The sequence below is a fragment of the Leuciscus leuciscus genome, assembly GCF_965113295.1.
Source record: "Leuciscus leuciscus genome assembly, chromosome: 14".
In the NCBI taxonomy this organism is placed as follows: domain Eukaryota; kingdom Metazoa; phylum Chordata; class Actinopteri; order Cypriniformes; family Leuciscidae; genus Leuciscus; species Leuciscus leuciscus.
Window position 1 is genome coordinate 10,370,464 of NC_138738.1, and position 17,261 is coordinate 10,387,724.

The following is a 17,261-nucleotide window of genomic DNA, read 5'->3' on the forward strand; positions in this document are numbered from 1 at the left end:
TTTACCTTCATGTTGTCTTCTCTTCAGCATAATTGTAACCACATAAACTTCAATGGAACAGAAACTCTTTTAAATGTCAAATATATTAGCATTAATCACAAGGTCTTACCCTTTACTAAAAATGAAAAAACAAAAACAAATAAATACCGTAATACTTAATTTCAACATTCATTCTCCTATACCAGTCCTAAAGCATGGTGGGAACTAGAAATCCACTACCCAAATTCCCAAGTCATCAAGACTTTATTAAATCTCTACAACTTAATAAAAAAAATAAAAAAATATATGAGTTGAAATTCCACAAAATATTAAGTTAATGTAAAAATTAACATTATTATGTCAACAGAACTCAACACAATAATGTTTGCAACTTAAAAAGAAATTTTAACTTGCAAACATGGATTTATTTAACTTGTGGTAACAGTTCCCCTGAATTACTTTATAGATTGTATTCATCAAAATAATATCATGGTTTCCAAAAAAAAAAAAAAAAAAAAATTAAGCAGAACAACCGCATTTTCAACAGCTATATGAACATCTTAACAATCTTTTGAATGTGTACATATGTTTGTAAAGTGCTCTGATGAATTGTGCACAATAAGACCAGGACCAGCAGCAAAAACAAAAATGAATGAATGAATGAATGAATGAACAAATTAATCAATGATTTTTAGTTGACCTTAAATTATGCGAAATCATTTAGATTTTTTCTTTTTTAATTGCAAGAGCGAGTAGTACATATATAGTGGTATACATGTTTTTTTATCATGTGAGGACCACAATATAATTTTACAGTTTCTCTGAACATATCTTTAAATGTCATTTATGCTCAACATAGTTGAGATTTGGCTATGCTATCTTCTGACATATTGTTAATGAATGCCGTGCTTGAGTGTTCTGTATAACAATGTGAATTCTTTGAGAAGTAAATCTTGTGCCGGGGGGGATATTACCGGCTCTCCTCTGGGAAAAGATATCAGAGGGGCTGTCTCAAATCAAACTGCACACACAATGACAGCATGGAATATTTTTCATCATTTAGATAATGAGTTTCTCTTATAACCCTTAATCACTTCCCGACACTGACTTTATCCTTTATTTTTAGCATATATACAATTTCCCTGAGAGCGCGAGACTGAGAGTTTGCCTGATTGATTTTTTTTGTTACCATACCTGCCAATTCAGATGGCAGATAGAAAAATCTCTTTGATCACCTGTCTTTTGCACTGATGAAAGGAGAAGCTCACATTTCATGTGGCTCAAAAGCTGTTCAGTGTAGAACAAAGAAAGTGGGGATCTTTCTTCCTGGCAAATGACTAGCCTATGAAAACATGCTATTCAACTGGTCTGAGTATCCTTCAGTCAAGTGCCTCTGGACAGACACCATTAAACACACTTATTTGACAACAATTTATTTTTATTTTCTCACAGTTTTAACACTTTGATGCATTCATTATTAAATTGAAAGAAAAAGTCCTAATGTTTATTTTCAAAAACAATAATATAATAATTTCCAAAGGTTTTAATGCTTATTTATTTATTTATTTATTTATTTAATCACCCATGGTGGTTTGGAAGTAACATCACACCCTGATTCCACTGTTGTGAATTAAATGGTCACAGTGCAACACAAACTTAATCTTAATTATTATTAATATTAATTATTAATAGTTATTTATTTATTTATTTTACATTTTGTTTTGTTATTTATTTTCACACATAGTTTGGAAGTAACATTACACCTTGATAGGTCAAAATTCAATCTATGAGTTGCAGTGCAACACAAACTTACTTGCCATATATCATTTTTATATATGTGCATCCAGAATAGTCTAACTGGTGCATATAGCCAGCACTGCTGGTTAAAACGACCATTGTACATGGCATTTGGATGCTCCAGTGAGCAAAAAAATAGGACAGAAACATGATCCGGAGATGTTATGGCTGTAGGGGGCTTCTGTAAGGGTCAGTTCTACATCATCCATCAGGACTAGACGAAAGGATACAGAAAGATACAAGTCAGAAGGCCTCAGGAGAGAGAAGGGAATCTCCTTGAGTTCTGATTGGACAGGATGTCATTCTCTGTTCAGGGTTTCCGCGTTTTATATGTTTGTGTGTGTGTGTGTGTGTGTGTGTGTGAGGTGATGTGTTAGAGCATGGGAGAATGATTCCCAGCTGGGGCCTTTGCTGAGAAAGCAAGGTGTGCCTTAGAGGCCGAGACCTCGCCACAATCCCACACACAGAGACTCACAGGAAATGCAACAGCCTCATTCATCCTGCAGATATCATTTTTAGTTGTATCATTTCTGCTTCTCACCCACCAACTGCATTGATGTGCAGAAGAAAAAGCACATGCTACTTGTAAGATTTATATGATAAATATTTGATCTTCAGAATCAGACATAAATAACAAATGCGGAACCAAAATAAAATATAGTCGGCTATAAAATCTGAGACCATACTAAGTCATTTTGGATTCAAAATCCTGGAAATAAACAAAGCTTTCAGTTTTCTTGAAGAAATTCATATTTTTATTCAGTAAGGACGCATTAAATCAAAAGTTACAGTATACATATTTATAATGTTGAAAAAGGTTTTTATTAAAAATAAATGCTGTTCTTTCTATTTATCAAAGATTCCTGAATTAAATGTATCACAGGAAAAAAATGAAGCATCAACATTGATACTATACAGTATATATACAGACCCTTTCCAAAAAATTTGAATATCATGGAAAAGTTTATTTATTTCCATAATTCCATTCAAAACGTTAAACTTCCATAGATTATAGATTCAGGGCCCACAACTTAAACGATTTCATGTATTTAGTTGTTTATTTGTACATAATTTGGGCTTCCAGCTCATAAAACCCACGAAAACAGGTTTTCAAAAAATTTGAATATTACATGAAATCACACAGTAATTACACAGTAATACCATGGTAATTGAACCAGGTTTTGGTTCTTTTGGCAGTGTGGGCAGGTGCAAATCCTGCTGGAAAATGAAGGAAGCACAAAGTGCTCTGAAAATGTCCTGGTAGACGTCTGCGTTGAGTGGACAGCACAGTGGACCAACACCAGCCGATGACATGGCTCCCCAAACCAACACAGACTGTGGAAACTTCACACTGGACTTCAAGCATCTTGGATTGTGTGCCTCCCCATTCTTCCTCCAGACTCTGGGACCTTGGTTTCCAAATGAGATGCAAAATTTGCTCTCATCAGAAAAGAGGACTTTGGTCCACTGTGCTTTATTAAATCCAGAGTCAACACAGCCGTCTACCAGGACATTTTCAGAGCACTTCGTGCTTCCTTCGTTTTCCAGCAGGATTTGCACCTGCCCACACTGCCAAAAGAACCAAAACCTGGTTCAATGACCATGGTATTACTGTGTAATTACTGTGTGATTTCATGTAATATTCAAATTTTTTGAAATCCTGTTTTCGTGGGTTTTATGAGCTGGAAGCCCAAATTATGTACAAATAAACAACTAAATACTTGAAATCGTTTAAGTTGTGGGCCCTGAATCTATAATCTATGGAATTGAATGGAATTATGGAAATAAATAAACTTTTCCATGATATTTAAAAAAATATATATTTCTGAAGGATCATATGACACTGAAGACTGGAGTAATGATGCTGAACATTCAGCTTTGCCAACACAGGAATAAATTATATTTTTAAATATATTAATTTAGGGAACAGCTATTTTACATTGTAATAATATTTCACGTAATTATGTTTGTTATGTTTGGTCAAATAAATGCAGCCTTGGTGAAGAGATGAGACTTCTTTCAAAAACATTACAAAAACGTACTGACCCTAAACCTTTGAACAGTAGTTTATATACAACAAACAACAGAATACCGTGATTGGTCAAAATGAATTATTCTAGAGCCATGTAATATTTTTTGAGTCTCTTTGAAAACCAGATTTCCATTTGCAGTTGGGTTCTCGTCTGCGTGTTTGTTTGTGTACTTACTGTAGCTGAGTCGTAAAGAATAATGATGATCAATTATGGAGGAAAATCAGATTACAACACATGTCTCACTCAGTGTTATATTCTTTATAAAAAAGTGCATGTTTATGGAGACAAGAGCAAGGCTTGCTGGGAAAGCATACAAGACCTTTCCAAGCACAGCTCTCTGAACGATGCATTATTTAAGGCCTAAAGCATTTTGGTTTATTCTGACGCATTGCCGCACTCACATAAACACTTTTAAATCTATTGTACTGAAGAAAGAATGAGCTACTCTTTGTTAATTTGGTATTGAGGAAAAAAATATAATTCAGTGCAGCTGAACCATGTTTTGTAATTATTTAACAAAGGTCATATTGAAGTTTCTCACATGCTTGACCCTGAGAGGATTATTAACCACAGCTTTTATCTGTTGCCCAACTGAAAGAGGATAGCAATGGCATGACCGTGGATTTGAAACCAAGGGAATGCACATACTGATAAAAATGTATAGCTTGAATGCACATCGATTTAGATAAAAGTATCTGCCAAATGAAATGTACACTGATACAAAGCAAACATCTCAGCCAAAACAGTGAAAATCTTAGAAACGGTTCCTGTTTATTCACCCCCTCTCTCATCAAAATGTTATTTGGCGATGCATGTCTTTAATACCTGTATTAGTATGCATGAGATTGCTTATACACGGCACACACACCTGCTTTGCACATGGATTCATCCTCTTAAGATACATCTTTAGCCGCTAGGCTTTGGCAACACATTTGGAATTGAGTTCAATGGAGAAATAAATTCAATCCCATGTTAACATCCCTGTTGAATATGAATACGCCAGTCAGGTGGTATCACGGTGTAAATGTAATCGCTTTTTTTGTGTCTACTCTCTCAGGTACAGACCACTACCATGTGCATCTCTGTGAGTCTGAGTGGTTCAGTGGTGCTGGGCTGCCTCTTCGCTCCCAAGATTCACATCATCCTCTTCCAGCCCCAGAAGAACGTCACCACGCTCAGAGTGGCCACCACTCGATTCAGTGTGACCACTGGCCCTGGCTCCAGCTTCTCTCAAGGTACAGTATCATTTATGATCTCTGTCTTTAATATACTAGCATCATCGTAAATATAATCAATCAACAGCAAAGCGTAATTCTCGCCAAAATGCAACCTAGGGGCTTTTTGTGAATCTACCCGAGGCAAACTTTAGTTTAAAAGCATAATTAGGATGGAAATGCCACTTTTAAGATTGACCGTATTTTCGTTTTCGGTCAAATTGCCTTTTGAATGGGAGTGCTAGGGGCACTACTATGATAGCATTAAAAATCGCTATTTTTAAAACACTAAGAAGGCTCGACACAACATGAAACTTTGCTCGAAGTATCACCAGGGGCTCTACACATGAACTCGAGCATTGAGAACATTGTTTGTGTACACAGAGTTTACTAAAAAGAAAGATTTTGAACAACTCACTGTTGCTGTGTCCGCCGGCATTTTGACAGTCAAAAATAGTCGATCTCCGAATGCGAATGAACTGACTCTGAATTTTTTTATTGTTTCTTATATGAGGATCCTTTTCAAATACAAGGTCAATATTGATTTTCACTAACGACAAAACAACAAATTATCCGTGAATTTATATGGGGCTAAGCTTTAGGAGCTTTCCATCTTTATGCTGGGTACACACCAAAAGATTTTTTACATCTTATAAGATTTTCAAAATGTGATAGACCCCAAACATGAGGACAAAAAAATCCTAGATTTAACCGTTTTACTCCTATAGTGTGTGGTGTGCCATGATGTGACAAAGACAGCACACCACACACGAACAGATTTTCAACCAGAGTCTCGACTGTGAACACAGGAAATCTCTCAAAATCTCGCGAGACCTCAGAATAAGCATGGCGGACGATATGCAGGAAGAAATTGCGATGATAGTGTTTGGAAAGGTTTTACACAACACATTGTATACACATTTGTGCTGTTGCCACAAATCAACAAGCTGATCCTCCATCTCTGCTGTCCATATCAATTTCACTGTGTCCTGCGCCATGACTGCGTTTGTTATGCTTCCGTCTTCCATCATCTCGCTTTCTGATTGGATATTGTTTCGTTTCACGTGATAATCTCCAGAGCGTGCGCGCGTTTGTCCTCGGGGTTCCCCCCACACATCAGGATTTCTGATCGTAAATACATGTTGAAAATTTACGATTCGCGATCAGGGCGGCTCCGACGTTCTTCCGATCAGGTTCGGACACTCTTAACACACCTCACACCAAGGGAAAATCTGATAAGATAATCTGTAGAACCATCAAGATAATCGGGACATAGTTAGGATTGTCGAAAGGGGGGAAATCGGCCCAAAATCGGCCCGATTATCTTTTGGTGTGTACCCAGCATAACTCTCCTCCCTGTTACGTTGCATTCGGAGATCGACTATTTTTGACTGACAAAATTCCGGCGGCCGGAAACAACAACAGCAAGTTGTTCAAAATCTTTCTTTTTAGTAAACTCTGTGTACACAAACAATGTTCTCAATGCTTGAGTTCATGTGTAGAGCCCCTGGTGATACTTCGAGCAAAGTTTCATGTTGTGTCGAGCCTTCTTAGTGTTTTAAAAATAGCGATTTTGATGCTATGATAGTAGTGCCCCTAGCACTCCCATTCAAAAGGCAATTTGGCCGAAAACGAAAATATGGTCAATCTTTCATTCTAATTATGCTTTTAAACGAAAGTTTGCCTCGGGTAGATTAACAAAAAGACCCTAGGTTGCATTTTGGCGAGAGTTACGCTTTAAAACAAGCACATTCATCAATTTGTGTCACCCATATTCGAAAATATGGATTGGCAATGTCTGAACTGCCGTTAGAAATGAAAGATATTGATCAAAATATTCAGTATTGTATGATGGCGGAGTAATATTGGAGCAGAACATAAAGTATCATTGGCCCTGTGAGTGCAGATATTTGGCTTTATTGGATTACATTGATATTACTGTAGCACTGAAACATCCCTGAGCTTAGGATAGAGTGCATATGTGAATCCCTTAAAATGGGTATTTCACCTCAAAATCAAGTGACAAATAAATAATATTTAGCATTATGATGTAAATATTTGTTTGCATATTGACAGACAATTCCTCTCATTACTGTAATGCACAAATACTCATTCTCAGTTATGTTATGTGACATTAATAAATATATTTTAAATTGTAAAAAATGTAATTTACATCATGGTGGTATTTGTGATACTGCTGCATTACAAAAATATATATAATATGTATTACAGTAATAAAAATATAAGGAGAATCAACACTGAAAATTACAAAAAAAGCAAAAATATAAACAAGAAATATATACAATTGGGTGGAAAAAGTGGTTAATTATGATGAAAATAATGTCAAAATGCAAAACAAAAATTAAATAAAAAATCTATAATTTTTTTTTCTATTTATGCAATGTTTTAATAATATATAAAATAAAAATATGTTTTAATGAGATTCACCCACATACTTGAAAACATCTATTGAATGGCAATGGCGATACACTGTGATTTGCAACTTACGATATCTTTATATTATTGAAAATGTCTTTACAGCCTCGGCCTCCAACGTCGTGCCTACAGTATGTAATGGCAGAGAGGTAGTGGACTCAACAACATCGTCACTCTGAGAAACAGGATTCCTGTTTGTTTGCCAAATGCAGTATACAGATAAATCTTATCTTCACTAGTCATGAAATCAAGTGTTTGCTAGTGTTGAGGAGGCTATTCGGAATAAAGAATGCCTGTAATGTTGTTCTCAACGTGCTGTGACAATATCCCATTTTGTTTCTCTCTCTCTTTCTCTCTCTGACTAGTTAGATGATATCAGTGGGATGCCAGTTTAAACTCTTTTTATGGAAACCATAATAAAGTCTTGTTTGAGATATGGAGTTAAGATATAGTAAATCTGTTTAAAGTATTATATACAAGATGTTTTTAATGTAGATTTATGGTGATTCTGGTTTGTGCTTTCTTGTAATTTATGTAAATAAAATGTGTTTTATATTAATACAAGCACTCCTGGTCATTTTTATATTATATTATATTATATTATATTATATTATATTATATTATATTATATTATATTATATTATATTATATTATATTATATTATATTATATTATATTATATTATATTATACATTTGTACAACTAAGAAAATTACACACATCAGCTTTAAAATAATTTAATATTTATGTGCAATGTTCATGATATACTGAAACTTGTACATTGTCTCCATCTAGAGGATGTAGGTGCTCATCACATCAAATTGGGCGAGGTTAAACTAAAATGATCAAGTGTTGGGCAATTGGGCTTTAATATTAATTCGTTTTTTAGATGTTAAATTCTAATTTGTTGTGCTGTATAAAATAGTGACCATTTTAAAATGCAGGTGATTTGCAAGTGCAATAAATGATGTCCCTAATTTCATTGCGCATAAAGTCATTTCATTAGCTACCATGTTAAAAGATAAATAAACCTAAAAATAAGACTGTATATGCTGCTATTACTGCACTACAAATGTAATGCACATTCATCAGTCTACCGAAGGATCATGTCTCATAGACAAAACATCATATTTATATACTTCATCCTTAATAATAACAATGTCCACATAGGCTATCACTAACCCATGTTACAAAAAGGGTAATTGATATATTGCACACTCAATCACTGGTGATGAAATGAAAAAATGAAAAGATATAGATTTTTTATTTTTGTGATGGTTATATCTGCAGTCATTTTCTGCCTTAATATTTTTAGCATTTATAAACATTAGGACTACTAGTGTCCATAGTCCATAGTTCATAGGATTTTCATTTCTTTTACAACATACAAGTATTTTTTAACTGCTTCCATTCACGCACAAAGCCAGCATTATAGCTTACATTAAGTGAGAAGTACAAAGGTTGGATGTTGGACTAAAATTATTTATGCAACCTCATGTTATATTGGGGCTATTAAAGTGTTTGAAGCAACATGTGATGCAAAATTTTTTACAAATAAATAAAATAAGAATAAAATACTAGTAAAAATAATTTTAACTATTTTGTTTTTGCAGGAAGATACACAAGAACCTGAAACTTTGTGTCAGAGAAGTACACTAAAAACAATTGTACTAATGAGAACTAAGTTTATTTATTTATTCATTTATGAATATTTTCATCGCATCTCAAATGGTATATTTTATGAAATGTGAAATGTGTCTGTTTTAAAACATTATCAACAACTTTGGTGGCATAAGCTGTCATTCAAAATAAAATGTATATATCTGAAATCATTGATTTGTAAGGGAAGGGGGTGTGGCGTAAAGTGTCAGAAACACGGAAGTCAGACTGCAGACAGTCCCGAAGTGAGAGAGTGAATCTGCAAACTTTCTCAGCACCCTCACTAGCAGGTAAGTATCATTCTATCTGACTAATAATAAAATCTCGAATAATTTTTAGCCGTTATATTGCTCTGTAGACTATGTGTTGCTACAGTTATAGCGCTGCAGGTGGAGTGTGCGTCAAACACGCCATAATTGCTCGCCGCGTTTCTGAACACCTGCGATTTCACGTATTTCACATTATATCTTTATTTCTGCACACATTTGTCACTTAGTAAATGTTCTCATTGTTGACTAGACGCACCCCCGTGCTTTCTATGAACCCATTTTCAGTGCCTCTGATAGGCTGCCAGGAAGATCTACGTCACTTACAGTAAACTCCAGCATGTCCCGACATGTCTCAGCAGGACTGTGTTGGTTTATGGTTTACCATATTTAAAAATTTGATGTCATATCATTTCCAAACAGTGTGTTTGAAAAATGTTGATTAGATATAACAATAAATAAAGAAACATCTGGTATATTTTCTTAATACATTTTCAGGTGTCCGTGTTAGAAGTTACACGTGGCAAAACATTTCTCAAAGGTGAAATAAATTCACCTATATTTTAAATTAATTGTGATATTGCAATAAAAGTAAACTAAAATCATTTTTAAATGTATTAAGTAATGCATGCTGCAGTATGTCACTATGTCTTACTTAACTGACTCCATAACTGATCAGTTTATTGAATGTTTATATACTATATTTAAAACATCATATGATTATGAACAAAGAGGAAAGAGGATGGCACCTAAGAGAAGGGCAACATCAAGCACCAAAGCTGGAGGGAAGAAGGTAAAGGAGGAGCCTGAAGCTCCACCAAAGGACAAGTTCACCTCTGCCAAAGAGGCCCTGAAGGCAACAGGATCGCGAGTGAGGGCCACGAGGAACCCTGACAGCTTCTGTCATCTATCAAATGCTGAGGTGAGACCGAACAAGCGGTTAAACAACAATTGATCATGTTTAAACTACCATTGATGTCTTTGGTTCAGAGAGAATTGTGATTTTTCGTGCAAATTATTGCTTGCCCTGAATCACAGAAAAAATCTTGTGTGATCCTAACCAACAGGTTTATGAAGATTACGACTGCATGCTAAACCAAACTAACATTGGAAACAACAACAACAAATTCTATGTAACCCAAGTCTTAGTGTCTGGAGGGATGTACTATTGCTGGACAAGATGGGGCAGAGTGGTACGTTGCTTTCTCTTTTTTTTCACATAATGTGCATAAATGCTCTTGTAGCTTCTAATGGATGACGTACTTTTCCTGTCTTTCACCGTTTTTAGGGAGAGTCAGGCCAGAACAATTTAGCTGGTCCATCTACCGCTGATGCAGCCGTTAAGTGTTTCGAAAAGAAATTCAAAGAGAAGACCAAGAATAACTGGAGCGATCGAGAAAACTTTGTCTCGCATTCTGGGAAGTACACACTGATAGAGGTAGATGGGGACCAGGATGCAGAAGTGAAGGTAATTTAGCTTTTTCATCAGTTTTTGCAGCATTTAATGAATTTACTTTATTACACCCTTAATTGAAGCCGGGTCCTTGTTATTGTCCAAAGACTAGAGACACAGTTTCTAATGTTTTGTGTTTCCTGCAGGTGGACACTGTAGACGGTGGAGATGTGAAGGTGAAAGGCGAACAACACGTTTTGCCTTGTGGGTTGGATGAGGAAACTCAAAGGCTGATCCGATTCATCTTCGACAACGACATGTTCAAGGAAGCCATGTCCAGCATGAACCTGGGTTAGTATATTGTGATACAGCTTTGAATCATTAGGCCGTGTGTCCACCAAAGCGTTTTTAGCCAGCTGAAAACTTAGCTGTGGGCGCTTGAGAGTGTTTTTTTCCATTTAGACGCTTTGCCTGCTATGATATGAAACATCTCATTTTATAGAATTAGATTTTTACAGTGAGTTTTTTTCTATATTGTTTCTATATAAAAATATTGATACAATGTAAAGTATTTGCTTTGGCTCTTGTTTTAAATTTTTTTTTTCTATTATGCTTGTCGTTGTCATCTGTTGACATTGGTCGGTGTTGTTTTTGTCCCGCCCCTCCTCCACTGTGATTGGACGGCTGGGTAAATAGTGACAGTGATGAGCGCTGCATACCCAAAGTTGAACATTCTTCAACTCTCGCAATCCAGTAAAAAATGCAGAGCGATTCAGCGTGAAATAGACGCTCAGTGCCTCGCTACGCTCCTGGCGTTTTAAAAACATGGCGCTCCCATTGAAAACAATTGGAAAAATACGCTAGCTGCAGGAAAAAGCGCTTTGGTGGACACATAATAATAATAATAATAATAATCAATTTTATTTATAACGCACTTTTCATTCCGAAGAATCTCAAAGTGCTACACAAAAGAACAACAATAATAACTACAGAATACTAAAAACCATAAAAACAATAAAACAATCAGCACATAAAAGCCTTTCTAAATAAAAAGGTCTTCAGTTCTGCCTTGAAAGTGTCCAAGCTGTGTACTTCTCTCAGCTCACTCGGGAGCTGATTCCAAAGCCGCGGTGCAGCTGAACAGAACATGACCTTAAAGTGCCCTATTATGTGAAAGTGCCCTATTATGCTATTTTAAAGGTTCCTTTTTGTTTTTTAGGTCTCCAACAATAGGTTTACATGCATCCAAGGTCTTTAATTTTCTCATTGCAGCATCAACTCTTTTCTCACTGTCTGAAACGGTTCGATCAAAGATTCGGCCTCTCTAAATTTTATGCAAATTTTATACAAAACTACGTAGGTTTGTGCAGGAAGTAATATTGGAATTGCTGAGGACTCATTTCAGGCAGTTCAAAATCAGATTTTTTGGGGGGATACAATAACGCAATTTGTCGTGCACTTTTAATCTTTGAAGCTTTGCAGACCTTTTACATTCACAAACAGCTGAATTACACACTACATTTAAGTTCATATCTGAAAAAGCATAATAGTAAGTCCCAATTCTTCTGTTTCTTTCAATAGCTAGCCATGTTACTGTGGTTCTTTTATAACTTGTTTTTGATAGCTGGGAAAAATAAGTCATATTTTAAAAACTCAATGAAATAGCCTTCAGATCACTCAGGGATTCATATCCCATTTTACATGTGTTTCAGAAAGCCACAGGGGGGGTTGGCATTGTGATTGTAAACTGAAGATGGGACTTTTTGCTGCCTATTTGAGCTCTATCTGCCACTTTTCTGAGCTCCATCTGTAAGATGGAGATGTATACGATCCATTTTTTGTGAAGGAGTTTCATGTGTCACATATTTCTCTGTCAGATATTAAGAAGATGCCTTTGGGGAAACTCAGCAAGCAGCAGATAGCCAAAGGCTTTGAGGCTTTGGAGGAGATTGAAGCCGCAATAAAGAAGGGGGAACGGAACAGGTTTGAAGAACTCACCAACAAATTCTTCACCTTTATTCCTCATAACTTTGGCCGCAACAGACCCCCTATCATCTCTGATGATTCTGTTCTTCAGGGCAAGAAGGAGATGCTTTTGGTGAGATATAGCAGTTACTGTGCACTGAGAAGGTTTCGGTTTCATGAAATACGGGCCTAGTTGTCACCCTTTTTAATGTGAATATTTTTCAGAATAGGTTCATTTGTTAAATCATTCAATGTTTGGCTACAAAAATAAACATTGATCTTGTGTGTGTTTTTAATGGCCAATATAGAGTGCTTTGCCATCTCGATAAGAATGACCAAAATCCGAACTTTCTTTTGCTTGTGTCTTGTAGGTTCTTGCAGACATCGAGGTTGCCCAGAGTCTTAAAGCTGAATCTGAGAAAGCCACAGAAGAAATGAAGGACGTGGTGCCTCATCCAGTTGACCAGAATTACCAGTCTCTGAAATGCAAGCTAAGTTTGCTGGATAAGAAATCGAAGGAATATAAGGTTTCAATGCACAGCAACATTTATAGTCCACATTGGAAATCAGGAATTCAAAATCTAATTTAAATCTGGTAAACAAACTTTTAAAAGAATAAATGATGCAGTGTTTATTATCAGCATAACACTGACGTTTTTTGTCAGAATGTCTTACTTAAGAATATGACCTAGAAATATTATAATAGCAAAATTGTAAATATTGAAACGGATTGTCAACTTTTAAAAAAAAATTTAAAATACAGAATTTCCAGATTTAAATGAAAATTCCCAGATTTTCATGAACATATATTAAAAACATAATGAATGATTTTATATTATTTAACCTTTGCTTTTTTAAGTCTTTAAGTTATGAGTTCAATTATGGACATTTACCAAGCTTGATCAAATAAATTGATGTATAGAAATGGGCTGAAATAAGTGCAGTATGCTCAGAAGTTCCTTTTTCTCTCTCTTTTTTGTATTTAAGATAATTGAGAAGTACTTGAATGCCACTGGACGCGAAGGACTCACTTTAGTGGACGTCTGGGAAGTTGACAGAGATACAGAGGTGAATAGTATTGCGTAATTTAAGTTTAAAGTTTATGCATAGTAAGCAGTAAACGATAAAAGTAAACAGTAAACTCGTAACAGTAAATGTCAAAAAAGTGCAAATGCACAGTAATTTTTTCCATTAGAGCTCCTGTTAGGTTCCCATTAGATTCCTAATTTCATTTCAAACCAGCAGTGAGCACTCGGCCTCAGTGGGTGTTGAATTCTGTTCATTACTGAGTCTTATTATCCTAATTAAATCCTGTGTGTGTGCGTGCATGTGTGCATTTGCTTGTGTAGGCTGAGCGCTTCAGGGAAAATGATACATTGGAGAACCGGAAGCTGCTTTGGCATGGAACAAGCGTGGCTGTGGTTGCAGCCATTCTGAAGGGCGGACTTCGTATTATGCCCCATTCTGGTGGACGTGTGGGCAGGGGAATCTATTTTGCATCTGAAAACATCAAATCTGCTGGCTATGGTGAGAAACAGGACCTTCTTTGCATCAGTATAAAAGAATATAAATACATATAAAGTTTGATTAGAAACAACATGGCAACACAATGGCAAGGATTGATTGTAGTAGGGCTGGGCGATAAATAGATTTTATCGATTAACTCGAATGTTTAGTTTACATCGACTTGTTTGAATGAAAATCTGTTTTCTCTTTAACATCCGCCGACGCTCCCCTCTGGGCTCCCGTAGTTCCGAACGGGCTCAGCGTTTGCCATAGAGATACACAAACAACATGGCAAATGAACAAGACCGTGGCAGCACGAGCACACCCGCCAAAAACATTTACAAACTGAATCCACAGGGCTACCAACGCTCACGAATTCACCGTGAGACTCACGCAGTCACTTTTTACACGCTCTCACGACACACATCCATTTTCTCACGCAGAGAAAAATTGCGAAGCAAAGAGGACACTGACACCGACAGACAAGACAGAGAAGGTTACTTTTGATGTGAAACAAATTCTCAGCTCTCAGATTCTGTCAATTTAATTACGAAATTCAAACAATAAACACCGTTTTGGCTCTTATAAATGTGACATGACAGATCTCAGTTCAAGTGGCATGTGAACCGATCATCTGTTACTCTTTACTACTAGTTAATAGTAAATAAACACAAATGATCAATAGGTAATTTGACAGATACAGTTCAACATACCGAAATGTAATAAAATCGATCGATCAGTATTTTTCAACCGCGGAAAGAGGTCCATAAAACAGCTGGAGAACAATATGTCACGCAACGTTACATTTACCTCAGGAAAGCCATTTAATGACCATAGCACGTTAGCTGGACTTAAAAAAAAAGCTATAGAGAGGAGTATTTTGCTAATCGATTTAAATCGTAAATCAGATTTTTTGTGAAAAAATCTGGGATTTTTTTTTTTAGGTCATATCACCCAGCCCTAGCTTGTAGTAATTATTGCCCTGCATTCCTTCCATTTCCAGGAAACATTGGTAATGTCGTAGACATTATTAGGCATTTTTTTATCTCTAAAATAATTTTTCTTAAGTTCTTTATTGTGTTTGTAGTGCATCCATCCAACAACATCGGCATCATGTTTCTAAATGAAGTTGCTTTGGGAAAAGAGTACACCATCACGCAGGATGATTGCAGCTTAAGGAAGGCCCCCGCTGGCTATGACAGCGTAATTGCACGCGGAAGCCAAGAGCCAGGTTTTTCCAAATATATTCAAAACTCATTACTCATTTCTCTTTATAGACTTGTACATTTTGTTAAATTCTGCATAACATTAGTTCTTAGCAATTTCAGTCTTTTTTTTTCTTCTTCTTCTTCAGATCCCTCGAAAAATGTCTTCATTGAGTTTGATGGTAAAAAGGTGGCAGTTCCTCAGGGAAAAGCCATAAAACAGTCACAGTACGAAGGAAGTTCCTTCTACAATAGTGAGTATCTCATCTATAAGGAAAGCCAGTGTCGCATCCGATACCTCCTGGAGTTGAAGTTCAATTATTATTAGAGCAAATTTGAAAACATGGAACTGTATCTACATATATAGCTTCTTATAAATGGCACTTCTGCTATGTGGTTTCATGCTCACATACTGTATAAAGCATTGAATGTTTGAGTTAATTAGTCGGAATGTCCAAGAAATATTTGATTATTACATTACATCTTTATCATGTACTGTAAACTTTGGTTGGAGTAGCCTTACAGTATGTTTGGTCACAATCCCTTCTCTCTTTCTGAGTGAGGTTTGCATGTCTTCCTATCATTACTTATTGTTATTCATATTAGAAACGTCACTGCAGGTTTCTGTACTGTCATAAAAACAAGTTAGTATGTTCACCTTTAAACATTTGAAAAATGTTGAATAAATGTGCGTTTTTATTTTAAAGAGCATAACATTTTCAAAAAGGGCTAAAATGAAGAGAATATAAAATATTGTAATTGCTTTTTTCAAGCTTGTTTGGAATTTTTCCCGTTGAATTAAATACTCTTATTTTACACAGACTAAGAGTATTTAAAAAAAATATATTTCTAAAGTATGATTGAAGCCTAATTAATTTTGTTAAGAGTATATTTTCTTTTCTAAAATTGTAATTTCTTTTAAGTTTATGTTCATGCAATTATATGCATGCAAGCTGCTCATACATGGCTGACAAGCACGGCTTTATGAAGGAAGTCTAATGCTAATACGGCCCTTTATATTTGTTTGGTCAGATGTTTGTTTTATCAAGCATTTGTTTGAAGCTCTTTATATAATCATATTGCACTACAAAGTTAATAGATATTATTCAATTGTTATATATTTTTCTCTTTTTTTATGTTGTGGTGAGCTTTGAAGTAAAGTTTATGTTAATGTAACTGCTTAGTACAAAAAAAAAAAAAAAAAACTGAATATAATAAATCATTATAATTATATACTTGCACTGTTGTGTTCTCCTTTTAACCAGTAGATGTCACTTTTCAAAATGCAAAGGTTTTATTAAACATGTCCCATTAGATCCACAGCACTGTATGTTAAACTGTTCACAAAGGTTTTATTTAGATTTTCATTATAGAAATGAATAATTTGCTAGACATTATATGTGCATTTATAATCAATACATATATTGTTCTGAGCTGAAGTGAAGACATCAGTACAATGACAGTCTTTGCCTACATTCTTTAATAACCATACATGCATATTTAATACAACCTAACAACAGAGTTAATATTTCATATTACAGTAATTTCATCTGACCCCATGTTACAGAATATAAATGACAAAATGTGCAAAAAAGGCAAAAACATCTCTCTCTCTCTCTCTCTCTCTCTCTCTCTCTCTCTCTCTCTCTCTCTCTCTCTCTCTCTCTCTCTCTCTCTCTCTCTCTCTCTAGGTGTTGGACAATAAAAACTGAAACACCTGCATTAGACCACAGTGATATATTAGTATGGTGTAGGGCCTCCTTTTTCGGCCAATACAGCATTAATGCATCTCAAAAATATTCAGATCTGG

The 17,261-nt window shown here is 35.5% G+C and overlaps 2 protein-coding genes across 4 annotated transcripts in view; both read left to right on the forward strand.

Annotated features, from left to right (window-relative positions):
* The window catches only part of grm2a (glutamate receptor, metabotropic 2a), a 51,675-nt gene extending 43,703 nt beyond the window's left edge, over positions 1–7,972 (forward strand). Inside the window, exons 5-6 of the mRNA XM_082137353.1 lie at positions 4,867–5,044; positions 7,565–7,972. Coding sequence (XP_081993479.1) covers positions 4,867–5,044; positions 7,565–7,638 — 252 coding nt within the window. The 3' untranslated portion in view covers positions 7,639–7,972. The remainder of the gene's footprint in view (positions 1–4,866; positions 5,045–7,564) is intronic.
* Positions 7,973–9,314: 1,342 nt separating this feature from the next.
* parp3 (poly (ADP-ribose) polymerase family, member 3) lies at positions 9,315–16,684 on the forward strand. Of its 3 annotated transcripts, XM_082137356.1 has the most exons (12): positions 9,330–9,406; positions 9,881–9,923; positions 10,115–10,304; positions 10,450–10,575; positions 10,671–10,850; positions 10,982–11,126; positions 12,653–12,873; positions 13,112–13,267; positions 13,728–13,808; positions 14,090–14,267; positions 15,334–15,477; positions 15,601–16,684. In XM_082137356.1, the coding sequence occupies exons 3-12, from the start codon at positions 10,125–10,127 to the stop codon at positions 15,777–15,779; spliced, it is 1,590 nt and encodes a 529-aa protein (XP_081993482.1). In that variant the 5' UTR covers positions 9,330–9,406; positions 9,881–9,923; positions 10,115–10,124; the 3' UTR covers positions 15,780–16,684. The 3 variants fall into 3 exon arrangements, with proteins under 3 accessions (XP_081993481.1, XP_081993482.1, XP_081993480.1); XM_082137355.1 differs by lacking the exon at positions 9,881–9,923 and having other exon boundaries at positions 9,315–9,406; XM_082137354.1 differs by lacking the exons at positions 9,330–9,406; positions 9,881–9,923 and having other exon boundaries at positions 9,933–10,304.
* Positions 16,685–17,261: the final 577 nt, after the last annotated feature.

Excerpts from the sequence above, each read along its gene's own strand:
- parp3 (XM_082137354.1), top strand. The coding sequence starts at position 10,011 with ATGCTGCAGTATGTCACTATGTCTTACTTAACTGACTCCATAACTGAT. Across the intron at positions 10,851-10,981 it reads ACCAGGATGCAGAAGTGAAG|GTGGACACTGTAGACGGTGG; the intron begins GTAATTTAGCTT and ends TGTTTCCTGCAG. Across the intron at positions 14,268-15,333 it reads CATCAAATCTGCTGGCTATG|TGCATCCATCCAACAACATC; the intron begins GTGAGAAACAGG and ends TTGTGTTTGTAG.